Source organism: Pseudonaja textilis, chromosome 12 (assembly GCF_049901715.1).
Source record: "Pseudonaja textilis isolate UNSWEBS1 chromosome 12, rPseTex1.2, whole genome shotgun sequence".
NCBI classification, from domain to species: Eukaryota; Metazoa; Chordata; class Lepidosauria; order Squamata; family Elapidae; genus Pseudonaja; species Pseudonaja textilis.
The window spans coordinates 30,110-48,211 of NC_142001.1; the positions used below are offsets into that span (position 1 = coordinate 30,110).

The 18,102-nt window shown below is 37.3% G+C and overlaps 1 protein-coding gene across 5 annotated transcripts in view; it reads left to right on the forward strand.

The window, feature by feature from the left end:
• Positions 1–18,102, forward strand: part of TMEM164 (transmembrane protein 164) — a 72,055-nt gene that overhangs the window by 25,804 nt on the left and 28,149 nt on the right. For 4 of the 5 annotated variants that reach the window (XR_015745020.1, XM_026703142.2, XM_087940834.1 and 1 more), the window contains 2 exons: positions 7,107–7,156; positions 11,456–11,522. The exons of the other annotated variant lie outside the window; for it this stretch is intronic. Coding sequence is in view for 3 of the 4 variants with exons in the window: in XM_026703142.2 (XP_026558927.1) it covers positions 7,107–7,156; positions 11,456–11,522 (117 nt within the window). In the remaining variant the exon portion in view is untranslated. The remainder of the gene's footprint in view (positions 1–7,106; positions 7,157–11,455; positions 11,523–18,102) is intronic. 5 annotated transcript variants of the gene reach the window in all.

The following is an 18,102-nucleotide window of genomic DNA, read 5'->3' on the forward strand; positions in this document are numbered from 1 at the left end:
AAGCATTTTCTTATCCTATAATATATAAAAAGGAACAAACAGATATGGTGGAATATTGAATGAAAAGGGTGAACTTAAATCTATACAAAAATTAGAGGAACAAGGTATAAAGATGAATTGGTTTTCATATGCGCAAATACATTCAAGGTATGATAAAGATTCTAAAACAGAAGGTTTCTGTGATAAATTGACTGATTTAGATAAGATTTTGACAGATACTGATGAAAAGGTGATTAAAAATTGTATGGATATTTATTAGAAATTAAACTAGAAGAACAAGTTAAAGAAACAATGATTGCTTGGGGGAAGAATTTTGGATATGGGATTGATCTAGAGAAATGGCAAAAGTTGTGGTCTCAAAATTGTAAAATGACAATGTCAACAGCATATAAAGAAAATTTGTATAAGATGTTTTACAGGTGGCATTTCCCCCCGACAAGAATAGCAAGAATGTTCAAGAACAAATCTGAAAAATGTTGGAAATGTCATTAGACATCTGGCTCATATTACCATATGTGGTGGACATGTGCAGATGCTAAAAAATACTGGACTAAAATCCACATGTGGTTGGAAAAAATGACAAAAAAGCATATAGATTTGATATAGAAACCAGAGATATTTTTATTGAGAATTTTACCTGAAATATATAGTAAAGAACTGAAATACTTGATTGTAAATGTATTAACAGTGGCTAGGATTGTGTTTGCTAAAAACTGGAAAAATTAGAAAATACCATCACAGGAGGAAATCATTAAGAAAATATTGGAATGTACTGAAATGAGTAGATTGACATTTGAAATTGGAGAACAAGATGATAAACAATTTTATAAAATTTGGGATCTATTCTATCAATGGTTAAACAATAAAACATAGTAATGAAATATGTAGATTCTTAGAAAATAATAAATATATAAAGATGTATTCTTTTCCTATTATATCTACAAAATGATTGTAGGATAGATTTGAGATGATAATATGAACTGTCATAAAACAAATTAAGTAAAATATGATGACTTCGTAAAATATGAATGAATAAAAGTATAGTCAAATGATTGATTAATAATGATATTAATGTATTTAATACTTGACTGAAAATATGAGAATATATATAATGTAATTGTAATTGAAGACTACAAAATGGAAGCACAAAACAATTTGTAAACCAACTGGCAGACTGTATGTATATATATGGAAGATGGCTTGATGTTTTTATGTTTTTGTTTGTTTATGTTTGTTTTAAAAACCAATAAAAATAAAAAATAAAATAAAAATAAGATCCTTTTATTCGACAGATTTACCCACTCTTTCAACCAAAGTAAGGAGGCTGCACTATAATATAATTCCCAGTTTGGCAGTGCCATACCTCCCCTGCTCTTCATATCTTGCATTGCCTTTGGGTTTGTCCTCAGTTTTTTCCCTTGCCAAATAAATTTGGTAATTATCTTGTTAAGTTCCATGAAGTAATTTTTATGTATTTTGATTGGTATTGTTTGGAATAAGTAAATAAATTTGGGCAGAATATTCATTTTTATAGTGGCAATCCTCCCTAATAAGGAGATTTGCAGTTTAACCCATATCTCTAAATCTTTTTTGATTGGCTGTAATAATTTATTATAATTATTTTCCATTAGAGTTTTGCATTGAGCCATCAACCAAATTCCTAAGTATTTAGCTTTTTTTACTATTTGTAATCCCATTATTCTTTCCAATTTTAGTTTTTGTTTTTCTGTTAAATTTTTGGTTATTAATTTCATTTTTTCCTTATTAATTTTAAGTCCTGCAACTTCCCCAGATTGATCTAACTCTTTCAATAGTTCTTGACCTGTTTCAAATGGTCCCTCTATAAAAAAAATACCATATCATCCGCAAATGACTGGAATTTATTTTCTTCTTTTTTAATTTTTACTCCTTTTATTCCTGGGTTCTGTCTAATTCGTGTAAGCAATGTTTCCAAAAATAATATGAAGAGCAGGGGAGATAATGGACATCCCTGCCTGACTCCTTTCTCTATTTTTATTGAGCGTGTGTACTCTCCATTAATTATAATATTCGCTTTTTGTGAATCATAAATTGTAGTCACGATGTTTTCAAATTTAGTGCCTAAATTCATATTGTAAATTTGTTGGATTAGGAATTGCCAATTTAGATCGTCAAAGGCCTTCTGTGCATCCAAGAATACAAGGGCTATTTGCTTTTCCGGATGTGCTTCGTAGTATTCCAAAACATTTAATACTATTCTTAAATTATTCCTAATTTGTCTATTGGGAAGAAATCCGTTTTGACCTTTATGTATATATTCATTCAACTTTTTTAAATCTATTTGCTATAATTGTGTTAAATATTTTATAATCAATATTTAACGGAAATTGGTCTATAATTTTGTATAAGTCGTAAATCTGAATCTTCTTTCAGAATCAGTGATATCAGTTGTCTCCTTCCATTCTTGCTGCTAGTAGGACCTCATTATATACTTCCACCATGAGAGGTCCTATTTGTTCTCCTATTTTCTTATAAAGTTCCCCTGGTATCCCATCGGGTCCTGGGGTTTTATTGTTCTTTTGGTTTTCTATTGCTGCTTTTAACTCGGGCCACGTGATGTCTGTAGTTAACATTTCCTTCACCTCCTCCTTGATTATTTTATCTTTAGTAATACCCAAATAGTTTCTTATCATGTCCTCATTTACCTCCTTCTTTTTATAAAGATCTTCAAAGAATTTACATGAGATTTTCTTTTTCTGTTCTATCCCTTGTTGGGCATCCCCATTCTCATCTATTAATTGATAGATCAGTCTTTTTTGTTTTTCTTTTTTAAGTTTATAGGCCAACCACCTTCCTGGTTTATTGGCCTGTTCAAAAAATATCTGTCTGGCCGTATTCAACTTTGAAACCATTCCTTCTTGTTCAATTAAATTTAATTTATGTTTAGTTATTATCATCTGTTTTTTCAATTTACAATCTTTTGGGGTGTTTTGTAGCTGAATTTCTAATTCTTTGATTCTTTGTTCTAATTTATTTTGTTGGGCATATTTTTCTTTATTTCTTTTAGCAGTGTATGATATCGTTGTGCCTCTTATTATTGCCTTCATTGTATCCCAAATATTCTGTTTCGTAGTTGCCTCATTATTATTTTCTTTTAAAAAATAGTCTAATTCCTCGTCAAGTTTATTCATAAATTCTTTCTCTTTAATTAGCTGTGTATTTAGGGTCCACCTTTTTCTTGGTTTCTTCCTGCCTTTCCACACTATCTGAATTGGGTTGTGATCTGCCCATTTGTTTGGTAAAATTTCAATCTCTTTTAATTCATTTACTAACTCACCATTCATCCACACCATATCGATTCGTGTCCGTGATTGGTGAGGGTTGGAGTAAAATGTAAATTGCTTTTTCTCAGGGTTTAATTTCCTCCACATGTCTATCAAATTTAGTTCAGTCATCATTTCTTCACATGTTTTTGGTAGTTCTCTTTTTTTCTTTCCCCCCACTACTATGATCTTTCTGGTGGTCCACAATAGCATTGAAATCCTCCAAGGTGCAAATATTCCTTTTATCTAATTCCACTAATTTCCCATGTAATTGTTTAAAAGATTCCTTTTGGTTATCGTTAGGGGCATAAATTACCACTAGTAGAATTGGAATTGATTTAATCCAAATTTGTAACACCAGAATTCTTCCATTGGGGTCTATCCAAATTGGCTCTGTTTTCATATCGTCTTTCACATATACTGCTGTCCCTTTCTTTTTCCTAAAATCTGCTGGCGAAGTATACAAATTCCCTAGCTTGGGGCATTCTAGATATTTTTCTTCTTCCTTCTTTATATGAGTTTCCTGTAAACATATTATATCTGCATTTTGTTTAATTAATTTGGTTAATATTCTTTTCCTTTTTATCCTAGAGTTTAGGCCATTTATGTTAAGTGATAGTATTTTCTTTTCTTCATCCATCACCTAATTGACTCTTGCTCTTTGTCTTGTAGTTACTCCTGTCTCTCTTTGTGGCTGATTGTGTGTCTTCGGTTCTTCTCTTTCTTGATGTTGTTTGTTTTTCGAATTCCTATGATTCCCATCTCTATTTTTTTGATAGTCTTGGTCGTCTTGCGAATTCATTTCTGATTTGTCTCTACTACTCGATTCTTCATGGCCTATCAATCATTCATAGAATTCTTGGGCTTTTTCCATGGAGTCCACTTTAATTTTTCTTTCTTCCCAAGTGATTAGCATTTCCTCTGGGATTAACCATCTGAATATGATACCTTTTTGGTTTAATTGGTTCGCCAAAAATTTATAATCTCGCCTCTGCTCTTTCACTCTTCTTGGGATTTGTTTAAGCACCAAGATTTCTTTTCTTTTGTATGTAATTGTTACTTCTCTAAAAATTTTGTATATAACATCTTGCACTTTCCTTCTGGCAAATCTCACATGGACCTCTTTTGGATGTTTATGTCGTCTTGCGTAATTTGTGCTCACTCTATATACTTCGTCTAACTCTTTCAGAATATCATCCTTATCTTTTTCTGCTAATATTCCTGCTAGGTCTGCTAATATTCCTGCCATCACTTGTTCTAAGTCCTCTTCTTTAGATTCCATTATATTTTGGAATCTCAGATATGCTGCGGCCTTGTCCATTTCCAGATATACCAAGGAATCGTCCATTTCTTTACTCACATTTCTTAATTGCTCACCAACCATTTCCAGCTTTTTTTCTGTTTGTTCCGTCCTTTTCTCAACCTCATTTTTTGTTGATTCATTCCTTTCTAGTGCTTGCTGTATTGTTTCAATTTTTTGATCCAACTTTAAAATGTCTAATTTCATTTCTGCCTTTAAGTTTCCCATCTCTTCTTTTAGTTCTTTTAGTTTGTGTTAGCTCTTGTTTCGGTATGATTTTTCGCCATTATTTCCTGAAGCTTCAGCATGGACTCTTGTAAAGTAAGAAGGGGCGATTGCATATTGGCATTTGTGATGGTAGGTTGTTTTTCTCCAGGTAGAGTTTCTTCAATTGTCTTTTGTGCCATCACTGAGGTTGATGGCATTGGAGTTGTTTGTATTGAAGAAGTCTTCTTTCCAGTTTTAAGCATTGTGTTAGTGACAGAGGTTATTTCTTGTAAAATTTGTTTCTGTTTTTGTATTATATTAAATATGTTGTCCCAAATTAACATTCACTATTGAGAAGTATCAACTATAAATGGCTACTACGCTAATTGATATGATATGTTACAGGATTAACCTCTCTTATCAATATATATATCCTCCAGAACACTTTTACAACTAATTTCTAAATCATCAGATATTTGAAGATCTTAATAATATATCAAATTCCTCTATTTAAATTTAGATACTATTGTCCTGTATATCTATAAGTGCTATAGAATCCCAAATCTCAAAATAGTGTTATGAAATAATATTTCAAATACTTACAAATCTAAATAAAGCTATATCAGCTTTGCTGTACAATAATTAATTAGTTAATCTACAGTAATCACAATCACAATTAATTATTTAATTCAATCTAATCAATGCCTATAATCAAATATCTATACCCAAATAATTAGTTATCACCTCCCTTTTTTGTGTGTATAACCAAATATAAACTTCAATATTTACTAATATATCAATTAAATTATATATAAATTACATTAACCACATTCAAAAATCAGTTGAGTTGATGTCAAGAAATAATTATTGCAATTTAAATGCTTAGAGTGTCTTAATATGATTGTTCAGTTCTTCGAGATTCCTTTACCAAGCACACTGGAAGCACAGAGTTGCTGAGTAATGTCTCTGATTCTACTGTCTCACCACACTTTCTGCTGTAACCATTTCTCCTTTCGTTTAAAAGTTTTACAAGTCAATTTTTAGATTCAAATAGTCTCTTTCTTTAATAAATCTTCTCCACTTACTACAGCTCCAGTCCAATAACCCAAAAAGAGACCAGTAAATTATTCAGTTTCTTTCGTGAAATATTTAAAGTTGTAGTTTAATTCCTTACTTCAAGTCTCTCCCCATCTCAAGTTCGTCCTTCCCCAAAGTCCACAATTCAAATCCTTCAAAGTTCCCTTAAATTAATTCGTTGTTCTTTCTTTCTTCTTCTTTTTCTCTCTCCCCCAATTATTATCAGTCTCTCAGATCCCTCAGATTCTCTTATCTTCTTTGTCTGATTGCTCGTGTCCTTACCCTCTTCTGTCTCATGAGCCCTTTCGCTTTCTCTGCTGCTCGTATCTGCTCTGGCCGCCGTTTTCGGGCTTCGCTCTGACTAAGATTCTCCAATATTCCACGCTCAATCAGGATTGCAAATTCTTTCACTCACACTCTTCATTCACCACAGTCTGTCACTCACTCGCTTCCTCTTGTATAAAATGATCAAGGCTTTAGGACCACCTTAGCTGACAGTCTCTTGTTGTCGGTCTCCATAGGGTTTCTCTACATTGCGATGAGAATCGCCTTTTCCACACCGCGACTTGAGTCTCCTCACACTTCTGGCACACTTCTTTACACCCCTAAGGGTCACTCCAACAGCAAGAGGAGAAACCCAGAGCGAGCTTCAGCACCTCCGTTCACCCATATCTTGTCACCGGAAGTCCCTTTTCGAAAGTGTCGCTTTTTAAAGTCTGTCCTATGGGATCATTCTCGCGAGTGGCCCAGAAAAACGTTTCAAAGACGTCAACTTCATTATCTAGCGCATTTCTTGATTCCATCAGTTGTTCAATCCTGCCTCTGCTTACAAACGTACAACGGAAGGAAAGGTTGAGAATTGGGAGGTGGGGATGATGTTGAATTAGAACCACAGCACTGTTCCCTGTTAGGTAGTTAGATAAGTAGGTAGTTTGCTAGTTCCTCCTGGATATCAGCAGAGTGGTTCGATTGTGAAATGGGTGGCATATAAATTTTATAACTAACTAACTAACTAACTAACTAACTAACTAAATATCCTCCTGGAAATATTTGAACAGTAATCATTGCAAGTTTTAAATGTCTGATTGAGTGATTTAAAAATGAAATATGAGTCATTTCTTTCATGTGTGCTCTCTCTGTCTCTATGCATTTATGTAAAGATGCAAATAAATAGAAAGACCATGATGCTAACTTCTTTTTGTTGTTTGTTTAAATATCAGATTTTTCTACTGGCTTGTCCACCTTGTCATTTCACCATGATTCTATTCAGGTAAGTGAGTTACCACCAATACAGTAGTTTGTTCAAATGATGACCTCGTCTGTGGCTTGGTTGCCTATACTTTACATTGAAGAACATTGACCATTTACAATTTGTATCTGTGTGGCTGAATGTCTATGGAAATTCTCAGCTGTCCAGATCATGGTTGTCCCAAAGGTGTTATTTTTTTTCTTCAAAAGGCAACTGGACTTTCTTTGTTTTTCCTTGAAGACATTTTGCTTCTCACCCAAGAAACTTGAGTCAGAACTGAAGAAGCTTTTTGATGAGAAGTGAAACATTTTCAAAGAAAAAGAAAGTCCAGTTGCCTTTTGAAGAAAAAGAAGTATCTTTGGGACAATCTGTGGCTATTCCTTTCTTTATCATTAGATTTTTATCCAGCCTTTCTACCTTCATCCTTTACATGTGGATCTGTTTTTTTTTTATTTCCCCCAGATAAGGATTTTTTTCCCTTCTGTTATATTAACAATTGCAATTGGGTTACACCTTTTGGAAATGTTTGAGATGGCATCAGTACCCCAAAGGATGTCTCATGTTATAGGCTCTTCATTTGGATGCATCTGGTGGATGTACACAACAGGAATTTCCTTGGTTGGCATTCTGATGTGTGGACTGATGTCAGAGAGTAATCTAAGTAATTCATCTGCCATGGCAAAAAGATCTTATTATATATAGAATCATAGAGTCATAGGGCTGGAAAGGACCTTGGAGGCCTTCTAGTCCAACCAGCTGGCCAAGGTAGGAGACCTTATACCATCAGGGACAAATTGTTCTCCAGTCATTTCTTGAAAATTCCAGCAATAGGGCATCCACAACTCCACTGATTCACCATTCCCACTATCAGGAAATTCCTGCTTGTTTCAAGATTATATTTCCTTTGATGAGCTCATTGCTTTTTTTCCTGCCCTCAGGTGCATTGGAGAATAAGTCAGCCCCCTCATCTCTGGATATTGGAAATTCCCTCAAATATTGGAAGATGTCTATCATGTCAGCCTAAGCCTTCTCATGCCTAATTTCCTTAGCAATTCAACCATCGTACGGTTTAGCCTCCAGACCCCTTATAATCTTTGCTGGTCTCCTCTGTACTCTTTCTAGGGCCTCGGCATTCAATTTAACTCCTTGGAAAGGGCTGTTCTTTAAGTAGCCATCTTGCTAACTGAGCCTTGAATATAAAAGGTTATAGTCTTTAGAAACAGGAAGAGCTGAAGTTGGATTATTTTGCCCTAATGCAGGGTATCTAGGCTTTGGAAGTTCTGGGAGTTGAAGTCCACCCATCTTAAAATTGCCAAGGTTGACAAATCCCGCCCTAATGTCAGCCCTTGGAGGCAGGCCAGGTCAAAAAACAGACAGGCTGGATTCCAGGAATGCTGTATTATTGTTCTAGGGCCATTAATGAATCTTTTTTTTTTGTAAATTTTATTTGAGTTTTCACAAAAAAATACAAATAAAACATCTTTTTTGAAAGTCGCGTAATCCCGGGTTACATTTCTTCGTACAGACACAAATTCAGGTTCATGCTCATTTTTATATCTGTTCCATACCTTATTACTATTTACATTTTCTACATAGGGTCTCCCCTCTTTTAATTTTCTCAATTTTATTTTAATTATCTCATCTCAATTCAAATATTTATATTTTTTGTCTGTCCTGTTTCAATTACCTATTATCTTTTCTCATTAAACAAAATTTCTCCTGTAATTATTGATTGGAGTATGACGCCTTTATATCTTTTCCCTAAAGTTGTTACATTCAATATAATACATAACTTCCATTCAGATTCTGCTTGGTAGATTCTTAAAATACACATTGTATTCTTAAAAAAAATGTATATAATTAAAACAACATTCCATTCCAATTCAATTCTATCACTAATATTAATATTCATTGAAGTCTTAACATCTTTAACATTACTTTTCAATTAAATATCATACTTCTATGGGAACAATTATAAGCTTTCCATAGATAATTCCCCCCCCTTCACTTATATTTTATAAAACATTAATTAATTAAAATGTTCCCATTCCTTCCTAATTCAATTTTCTCATTTATTTTATTTCATGTATTTTATTCACAAACGTTTCACTAAGTTACACTAACTATTTTATCCCTCATTTTAATCATACATTATTTCCAATTTTCTAAAGTTATTTCTATTACTAATATAACAATATAATCTTATGTACCTTTACAGAATCCCTTTTTCAGTTAGATTTTCACCCATTATCTCTAGATAGGTCCTGTTTCTCTATATTTCTCTATACCGGAGCAGGTCCTTTGTAACTTCTTTTCCTTCCCTTCTTTCCTCTCTTCTTCTCTCTCCCCTTTTTACCCCCTTGTCTCTCTACCTTTATTTCTCTCTTCTGTATTCCCCATTTCTGTTGCTTTCCAGTATTATACTTATTTTTCAAATTATTTTTCTTTTCTTTGGTTGTTTTTTTAAGTCTTAAATTTTCCATTCTCTTTTCCCCCTTTTCTTCCCCACATAGAATTACTTGTTCATTAAAGATGGCTTCTTCTTTGTCCCAGTCTTCTTGTTTTGCAGTCTTTTCTTGTTGTTTCTCATAGTTCCAAATCTCCATTTCTAAGAATTGAAAGACGAAGCCAAAAGAACCGTTCCCTTCTTGTGCATCTTCTTTGTACTTTTTAAGTTCCATTTTCAATTCATCAAGAAGTGGTGCCATTGTATAAATTTTTAAACAACCACCCGATTGATTTTAGGCATTCAAATATAATAACGAAGAGTCCAAAGATCACCAAATAATCCAAATACACGCAAGCTGTTTCTTTTTTGCTCTTTTTTTTCACTTTCTCTTCTTGGGGTTACTATTTAGTTACAAAGTTTCAGTTAAAATGTATCTTTTAGAAGTCTTGTTGAAGTTTTACTGTAGATTCTTTTTAATTCCATGCAGTCTCCTCCCTCTTCCAGATCCTGCCCTTATTCTTTTCTCTCCCTTCCTGCTTATGAAAAAGAAAATTTATAATGTCCAGAAATCTTTATTATCCTTTTGGCATTTTGTTTTATTTTCAGCTTAATTGCCTATTGATGTCAAAGCGGATTTTTCTGATTTCTTATTTAAGTCTCTTAGTTGTCAGTATAGGGAAGGAGAGAGAAGAAAAAAAAAGCCAAGCCTTTCCCTTTTCACTTTCCTTCGCTGCTTCTTACTCTTCTTTGGGAGGGATGTTATTTTTTGTAAGTTTAAATTCCAGGGTACCTTAGTTGTTGCTTTTACAATTTAACCCGGTCAGCCAAAGCTTTCACTTCTTATCTTCCTCCTGCACATTCTTTTCCGGTTGAGTTCTTCTTTGAGGTGGCCATTTCTGACCACCGCTGCAACCGCCTTCAGGAAAGGGAATAATGGCCAGGTGAGGAGAAGAGATGTGGCTCTCCTCGACCCTGCTGGCAGTCTCCCCTCTCTTCACCACCTCTACGGGGTGGCTTAGCCCTGAAACCAGCCAGCTCGGGGCACTCCAGCGGCGAGCCCAGACCAAAACCGTGCACGATCGCGGATTTCTGTCTGTCGCTGAAGCCCTTCAAACCGGAAGTCCCATTAATGAATCTTAAAAACCTTTTCATACCTTCACTGTATACTCTTTATACTCTTGGAGGATAAGAAGGTCAAGGAGGGATGGTTCTGAGTATCGTGACTGAGTAACCACTTTACTTATCCTACCTGCTTCTCAAGGCTGGATCTAAATTCTTCTGTACTTAGAGGTGGACTTTTTGGTGATGTTCTTAAAATGACTCATAATGGAATGCCTGGGCTGTTTTTGCTTTTGCTCATTTAAGAAGCAGACGATTGGACTAATCCAATAAAAGTTTGCATCCGAACTTGACCCTGTAAGTCGGCAGATGGTGAGGGAAAAAAAAAACAGTTGTAGAGGTTAAGGCACCAGGCTACAAACTGGGAGAGTGAGTTCTAGTTCTGCCTTCAATGAGATAGGTAATTTTAAGCCAGTCCTCCTCTCTTGGCTCTAGGAAGCAGACAACAGCAAACCACTACTGAAATCGTGCCAAGAAAACTGGTAGGAATAATAATTACACATAAAGAACCAATTGGAGTACTGGTTAAGTCGCCAGGCCATAAACCAGGAGGCTGTGAGTTCTAGTCCCACCCTATCACAAAGCCAGCTGGGTTACCTTGGGCAGGGTTTCATGCTTATCTCATTCTTCTAATGACAAGAGAAGATGCAGCCTTCTTCTAGAACCAGCTGCAATTGCTGTGAATTGCTTGCAACAGACATCCTTATGCTGCAAAGGTGATATTTGTTTTCTTCTTTTTTCTCTTTTGGTAGGTTGCAAATGCACATGCTGAATGGGGCCCTTCTTGCTCTCCTATTTCCTGTGGTTAACACCCGCCTGGTGAGTTAATCTCAGCTTGCTACTGGATTGGAACAGAGTCCACGCCCTTTACAAAACCATGGGTGACAGGTTTAATTTGGATGGAGTGATTCCTTGCATGAGACCCAGCAGTGCGTCTCCATCAAACCTTGCTTGCTTTATTTTTTTATGAGTCCAGGTGAAAGTGCATATCCAGCAAAAAAAGTTGTACACATATGACAGTTGCATGAATTGGCAGCCCACGTTATCACAGGATCTTTGACCGTACAGAGCACTAAACAGCTGTCAGTGCAAATAGCTCCTTTTTCCAGTAAGGACTTTTCTGTATGCATCCAATACTGGTGTATGTTTCCAGGGCTATCTGAGGTGCTTCAGAGGAGGTTATTTTTTTTATTATTTACCATTTATTTTTGAATGCACAGCTTGTACTGTGGTGTACTGTTCTCTTTTTTTGGCTAATGTGGGAGGCTGTTTTTTTTATTGGCTTTTGATGCTTTATTTTTTGTGTGAAGTAATAGAACAGTTGCAAGAATGACCTTTAGAAGGTCTTTCTCTGAATGTCCTGATTGTAGGAGAAGGAGTGGCAGAACCTGGGATGGAATTCAAAGAGGAATCTGCCTGGAATCCTTAAGTAATCACAAGCAAATTAAGTCCATGCTCCCCTCTTTGATCTCCATTAACCCCTATTTAATTTCTAGCGAATGCTAGAAATTTTAGTTGAGAATATTCCCGTGCATAGGCTGTTTAGCAATAAATTAGTTTGATTGGATCTTCATGTGTGGACTTAATCTTTCACACCAACATTGAGAGAGACCAGGGCACCAACACCAGTAAGGCAAATTTGCAAATGGACATGATCTGGAAGCATGTAGATCAAGTTTGTATATTTGTGCATGTGGGCTGCTTATCATGTCCCTTCCAAATCATGTAGAATTTGGTGAAATTAAGGTAAGACTTATTTAAAAATGGGTGAGGATTCATGAATCATAGCTTCAGTTTCTTAATACACCTATCCACCCACACCCACACCCACACCTGTAAATATACATTGTGGGTTTATTTTCAGTTTTCCTCCTCTTTTGTCTATTTTTCCTTGTTTTTTGCATTTAGTTAATTTAAAAACAATCAACCCCTCCCAATGGTTGAAGATAACTTAGTTTGATGTGGGAAATATATTTTTTTAAACAGGATGATAATTAGGTTTCTGCTAGATCAGTGTTTTCTTTCCACTTTTACACATTTAGATTTTTAAAAAGAAGTCTCTGAAGCATATTTAGGAAAAAGTTGCTGTTTGGTCCATCAGTAGGAACTGAAGTACTTTTCAAATTAAGGTTAGCCTTCTGGGAGAAAATATCAGCCAGATCCCTTACAGTGAAACATCTAATTTCTCTTCTGATGCTTAAGGTTGCTAGAAGACTATCAGAATTCCTCATAACACTGACATCAATGTTTGTGAATCTTGGGTGCTCTCTGAATTTAGTTGTTTTCTTGAAGACATTTCACTACCCAACTAGGTAACATCATCAGTGTCATTTGAAGATGTTACCAAATACTGTATATGTAAGAAAACAACCATGCTCAAATAGTACCAACCACTCCATAGTTCAACCCTGAGCTACAGAGATTTTCTTCTATTGAAATCAATTTTGGTAGATTGGATGAGGGTTTGATGCATGGAGCATGGCCTAGGAAGAGAGTTAGAGACTTGGTGGGCTGGATTAGGTGTTTCTTTTATGCTGATATCCTGATTAATGATATTGATTGTAAAGAATGCATAATGGGGTTTTGTTGATTGCAGCTATTTAATCATTCCTCCTCACTTGGTAGAAGCACATGTAGATTTTAACAACACACCCTCTTAAAAATCAGCAACTAGATACCTTAAATCAGATTAGGAATTAAATTTCTTACCAGATTACTTTGGGTTCTGCAGAGTCCACAAGGATTCTCTTTGCAGGACTGGAGAGGAACAAATTGTCATGAATGGTTGGATTGCAAAGTAGTTGATTGTATTTGATTCAGTCATGGTTTGTTAAAGAAGTCACAATTGGCCAAGTTCTTCTCTTGAGTTGATGTAGAAATCAAGGCTTTGAATCACAGTTATTTGATCTGGCACAGTGTGCTAAGTTGGACACACAAGGAATTTGTCTTGGTGCAAAGTGCTCTCAGTGTACATAAAAGAAAAGATACATTTGTCAAGAGTCAAGAATCATAAGGGACAACACTTAATTATAGTCATAGGGTACAATAACCAATCAAATCATACTAGGAAACATTCAATATAACGAAAGCTGTATTACTTATTTAGCATAAATGTTTAAAAAGCACACTGCAATTGCATTATTGATGAGCAAATATGAAACTATTTGTTCCCGAATTCAAACTAACAAATTAGCCTCCCCAAGGAATGTAGGAATCCTACACTTGGGTGCCCCTGGGCAATGACTTAGAGTCCGCTAACTCTTCTGCAAAGGCAGCCAGACAATCTTTCTTATCTCCTGGCTTAAAACACAACATTATGAGAAGTCCTAATAGCCGTAACCCCTGGCTGCCTGGTTGTAACTTGTAATTAATTCTAACACTTTTTCCTTAAACTGCTGGTTCTGATTTTAGTCATAGTCAAACTTTATTATGGATCATTGAACCTGACTCTCCGTTCATTGTCCCATCCACTCACCCACACACCCAATGGAACAATACAGAGAAGATTAGCCTGGCTTCATTTTACAAAATGTGATGCATCCCTTCTGCATTAATTGTTTTGGGAGGTGATGAGCATTATTGTGTCAAAGTTGAGGTGCGCCATTAAAATACAGTGTATTCCACTTCATTGCAGGGCAGGGCATCAAGTTTGTCTATTATCACAATAATTAAAGGGGTGTGACAATCAGGCCCCAGATGCAAGAATGCCTATTCAAAACAAAGTGTGCTATTGTTGTCATCAGTTGATCTTATCAGTTTTATCTCTGGTCCAACTAGAGCGATCCTATGGTTGTGTATCTCAGTCAGATTTTTTTTTTTGCTTTCGTACTCAGGCATTCACCCAATAGTAACAGAATAACAGAGTTGGAAGGGACCTTGGAGGTCTTCTAGTCCCAACTCAAGCCTGAGACCCTGCGTCAGGAGTGTCAAATTCAATTTTATTGAGGGCTGCATTCGGGTTGTGTTTGACTTTGGGGGCTGGGTGGGTGTGGCCAGGGTGGGAGTGGCCAGCTTGATGTCACTTGTGTCGGGGGCGCCTGTGGTGGCCCGAGCGCTCTGCCAGCAAAAACGGAGCTCGGGAGGCTGCAACGGCCTCCTGCAACCCTCTGCCAGTGAAAACAGACTCCTGAGCTCCATTTTTGCTGGCAGAGGGTTGCAGGAGGCTGTCGCAACCTCCCAAGCTCTGTTTTTGCTGGCAGAGGCACTGCGGGCCCATCCTTCGCTGTCTCCAGGGTGACCAGATCCAAGCACCCCACGGGCCAGATCCATCTCTCAGGCCTTGAGTTTGGTCTGCCAGACAAAACCAGTATGTATTCCAGACAAAATTGGCTGTCCAGTCACTTCTTAAAAACCTCCAGTGATGGAGCATCTAACAGCTTCTGAAGGCAAGCTGTTCCACCGATTGATAATTCTAACTGTCATTAAACTTTAATGATTATGTGGAATGCACAAAACCCAAGAGTTGTGTGGCTAAGTGGTGTAGTCTCATGATGTCACACTTTGCAACTGCTTTGCTTAACAAGGGAAATTCCAGTCCCAATTACCGTCATTAAGTGATGGTTACCTGTTTTGGGATAACTGTCTCCCAGAATATGCCCCACCTGAAGGATTCCGGCTTCAAAGAAGTCTGCTTTCTCCGCTTTGGAATCTGCTTGGATGATATTTTGCCTTGGCACCAACCACAGGAAGAAACACGTCCCAGAGCCAAGAATGCCATCCAGAGAGTATCCATGATATCAATCACTCCGAGACATTTTCTCTCCAATTGACTTATTTAGAAACAGATCTGGCATGTCAAAGGCAATTTCCCAAAGTGAAATTATTTCTGCACGTAACACAGAATCCACCTTCTCTCCTCCCACTTCTACACTTCATAAATCACAAAAACCAATTAATTGCAACTGGAATTTCTTAATACGACATACAGAATAACCTTGAACTTTTCAACTCCTACACCCCCACTTCCATGAAATGTGACAGCTGAGCTTTAAAGCTGACAGGCGTCCCGCCCTTGAAAACTCCTCCTCCTAAAAGAAAAGGAGAAAAAACAGATACAGGGGTTAGCACATTGTTCTTAACCCCTTCTCTCCTCTCCATGAGGACCTTTCAGTTTGTGGGGAAAATCCTCATGAAATTAGTTAACCAATTGGTTAATCAGCATGAACATCCCAACTCTTTACCCAACTAGCATCTGAGAGAGGGTATCATTTCCATAAGACCAAATATTGCAATCGGCCATGATGTAATCTAGAATTGAGAATTTTTTTGAATTTCATAATGTGTTTCCTCCTGTACCATTAACAGTTTAGGGGGAGCAATTGGCGGTGGTCTTATCATTGATGTAGTAGCTCGTTTTAGTAAACTACAATGGAATACTGGATGAATTTTCCCCAATATTCGAGGAAGACTTAATTGGACAGTGACCGGATTGATTATCTTTGAAATTGGGAACGGACCCAAGAATTTTGGACCTAGCTTCTTACTGGGCAGTCTCAACTTCTGAAATTAAGGCTTGTACTATTTCTTCTTGGTGGCTGTCAAACTGAGGTTTTCTGGACAGAACGTTTGCCAGTACGTTTTTCCCTCTGAGGATATATTTAATGTTAAAGTTGAATCGATTGAAATATTGGGCCCAGTGGACTTGTTTGGGTGATAATCTCCTAGGGGTCTTTAGTGCCTTGAGGTTCTTATCAGTCCATACCTCAAAGGGCTCTGGCACCCCTTCTAGAAAATGCCTCCAAGTCAATAAAGTCCATTGTATGGCGAATGCTTCTTTCTCCCAGACCACCCACCTTCGCTCTGTGTCTGTCAGCTTTTTGGACACATAAGCGCAAGGCATCAGTCGGCCTTGAGAGTCCTTTTGCAGCAAAACACCTTCCACTGTTACATCACTTGCATCCATTTGGACAATAAAAGGCTTGTTCGTGTCTGGGTGCTGGGGGATGAATTCAGCTGCAAAGAGGCATTTTAAGGCCTCGAAAGCTTTCTGACTGTCCAAGCCAGGGGTTGACTTGGCTTCGGTTTGGTGGGCGACGGGCCCGTTTTTAATAGCTCCATCAATGGGAGGGTAACTTCAGCAAAGGATGGAATGAATTGTCTATAGAAGTTGGCAAACCCCAAGAAACTTTGAAGTTATTTTCAGGTTCTGGGGGGTTGCCAATCCAGCACTGCTTTCACCTTTCCGGGGTCCATTTCAATCCACAGGTTGGATATTCGGTAGCCTAAGTAGTCCAACGACTCTTTGTGGAATTTGCATTTTGAGAGTTTCACATATAATTTGGTGGCTAGAAGTTTTTCTAGAACTTGTCGGACCAATTGAACATGTACTTCCATGGTTTCGCTGAAGATAAGGATGTCATTCAGGTACACGAGGACCCCCCAGTAAAGGTGTGGATGTAGCACCTCCTTGATGAGCTGCATAAACGCTGCAGGAGTCCTGTGAAGTCCAAAAGACATGACTTTGAATTGGAAGCTACCCAGAGGGCAGTTAAAAGCAGTTTTCCACTCATCTCCCTCTTTGATGTGGACCTGGTAGTAAGCTTCCCTGAGATCTAGCTTGGTGAATATCTTGCCCTTCGACAGGTGGTTCAATAAGTCCTTCATAAGGGGGAGAGGATACATGTTTTTGACGCATACGGCGTTCACGCCTCTAAAGTCAACACACAATCTCAACCCGCCATCTTTCTTCTCCTTGAACAACCCGGGGGCAGCTAATCTTGATTTGGCAGGCTCAATAAAAACTCGTTCCAAATTGTTGATGTATTTCCTTAATTCAGTCATTTCAGCAGGCGTCATGGAATACATCTTTGGTTTTGGTAATTTCGCCCCGGGCTCTAATTCTATGGCGCAATCAGTGGCTTGATGGGGAGGTAAAACATTACACTCTTCTTCACTGAATGCTTCAGCCAAGTCTTTGTATTGGTCAGGTACCTGGGGGTTATCTGGGAGAAGGTGGGATGCCATGGATGCTGGCTCAGGCTCTGGGTTCAAGCTGACCGGTGGCTTTGTATTGGGTGGAAGAGGGGACAATGGACCCAGTCCAATGAGGATTTTTCTGAATCCATCCTCCCATTTGATTGTTGGGGCCCATTTGTCTAACTAAACAAGTCCCAGTATGATTGATTCTGACATCTTGGGGGACACTATGAAGTGTATGAGTTTGTGATAGGCCCTAATTCCATCTTGATCAATTCAGTCATCTGAGTGGCTGCCCCCCCCCCAAATTAAGGTTCCATCCTCTTGCTCAAATCTGATTGGGCGTTTTAGCAGGTTAGTCTTTATGCCCAATTGTTCAAAGATGGGGAGTCTGATAAGACATCTAGAACACCCAGTATCAATGACAGCTTCTAACTCCCTGGCCTCCCCATGTTTGGTACCACTAACTTGACCTTGACTGTAA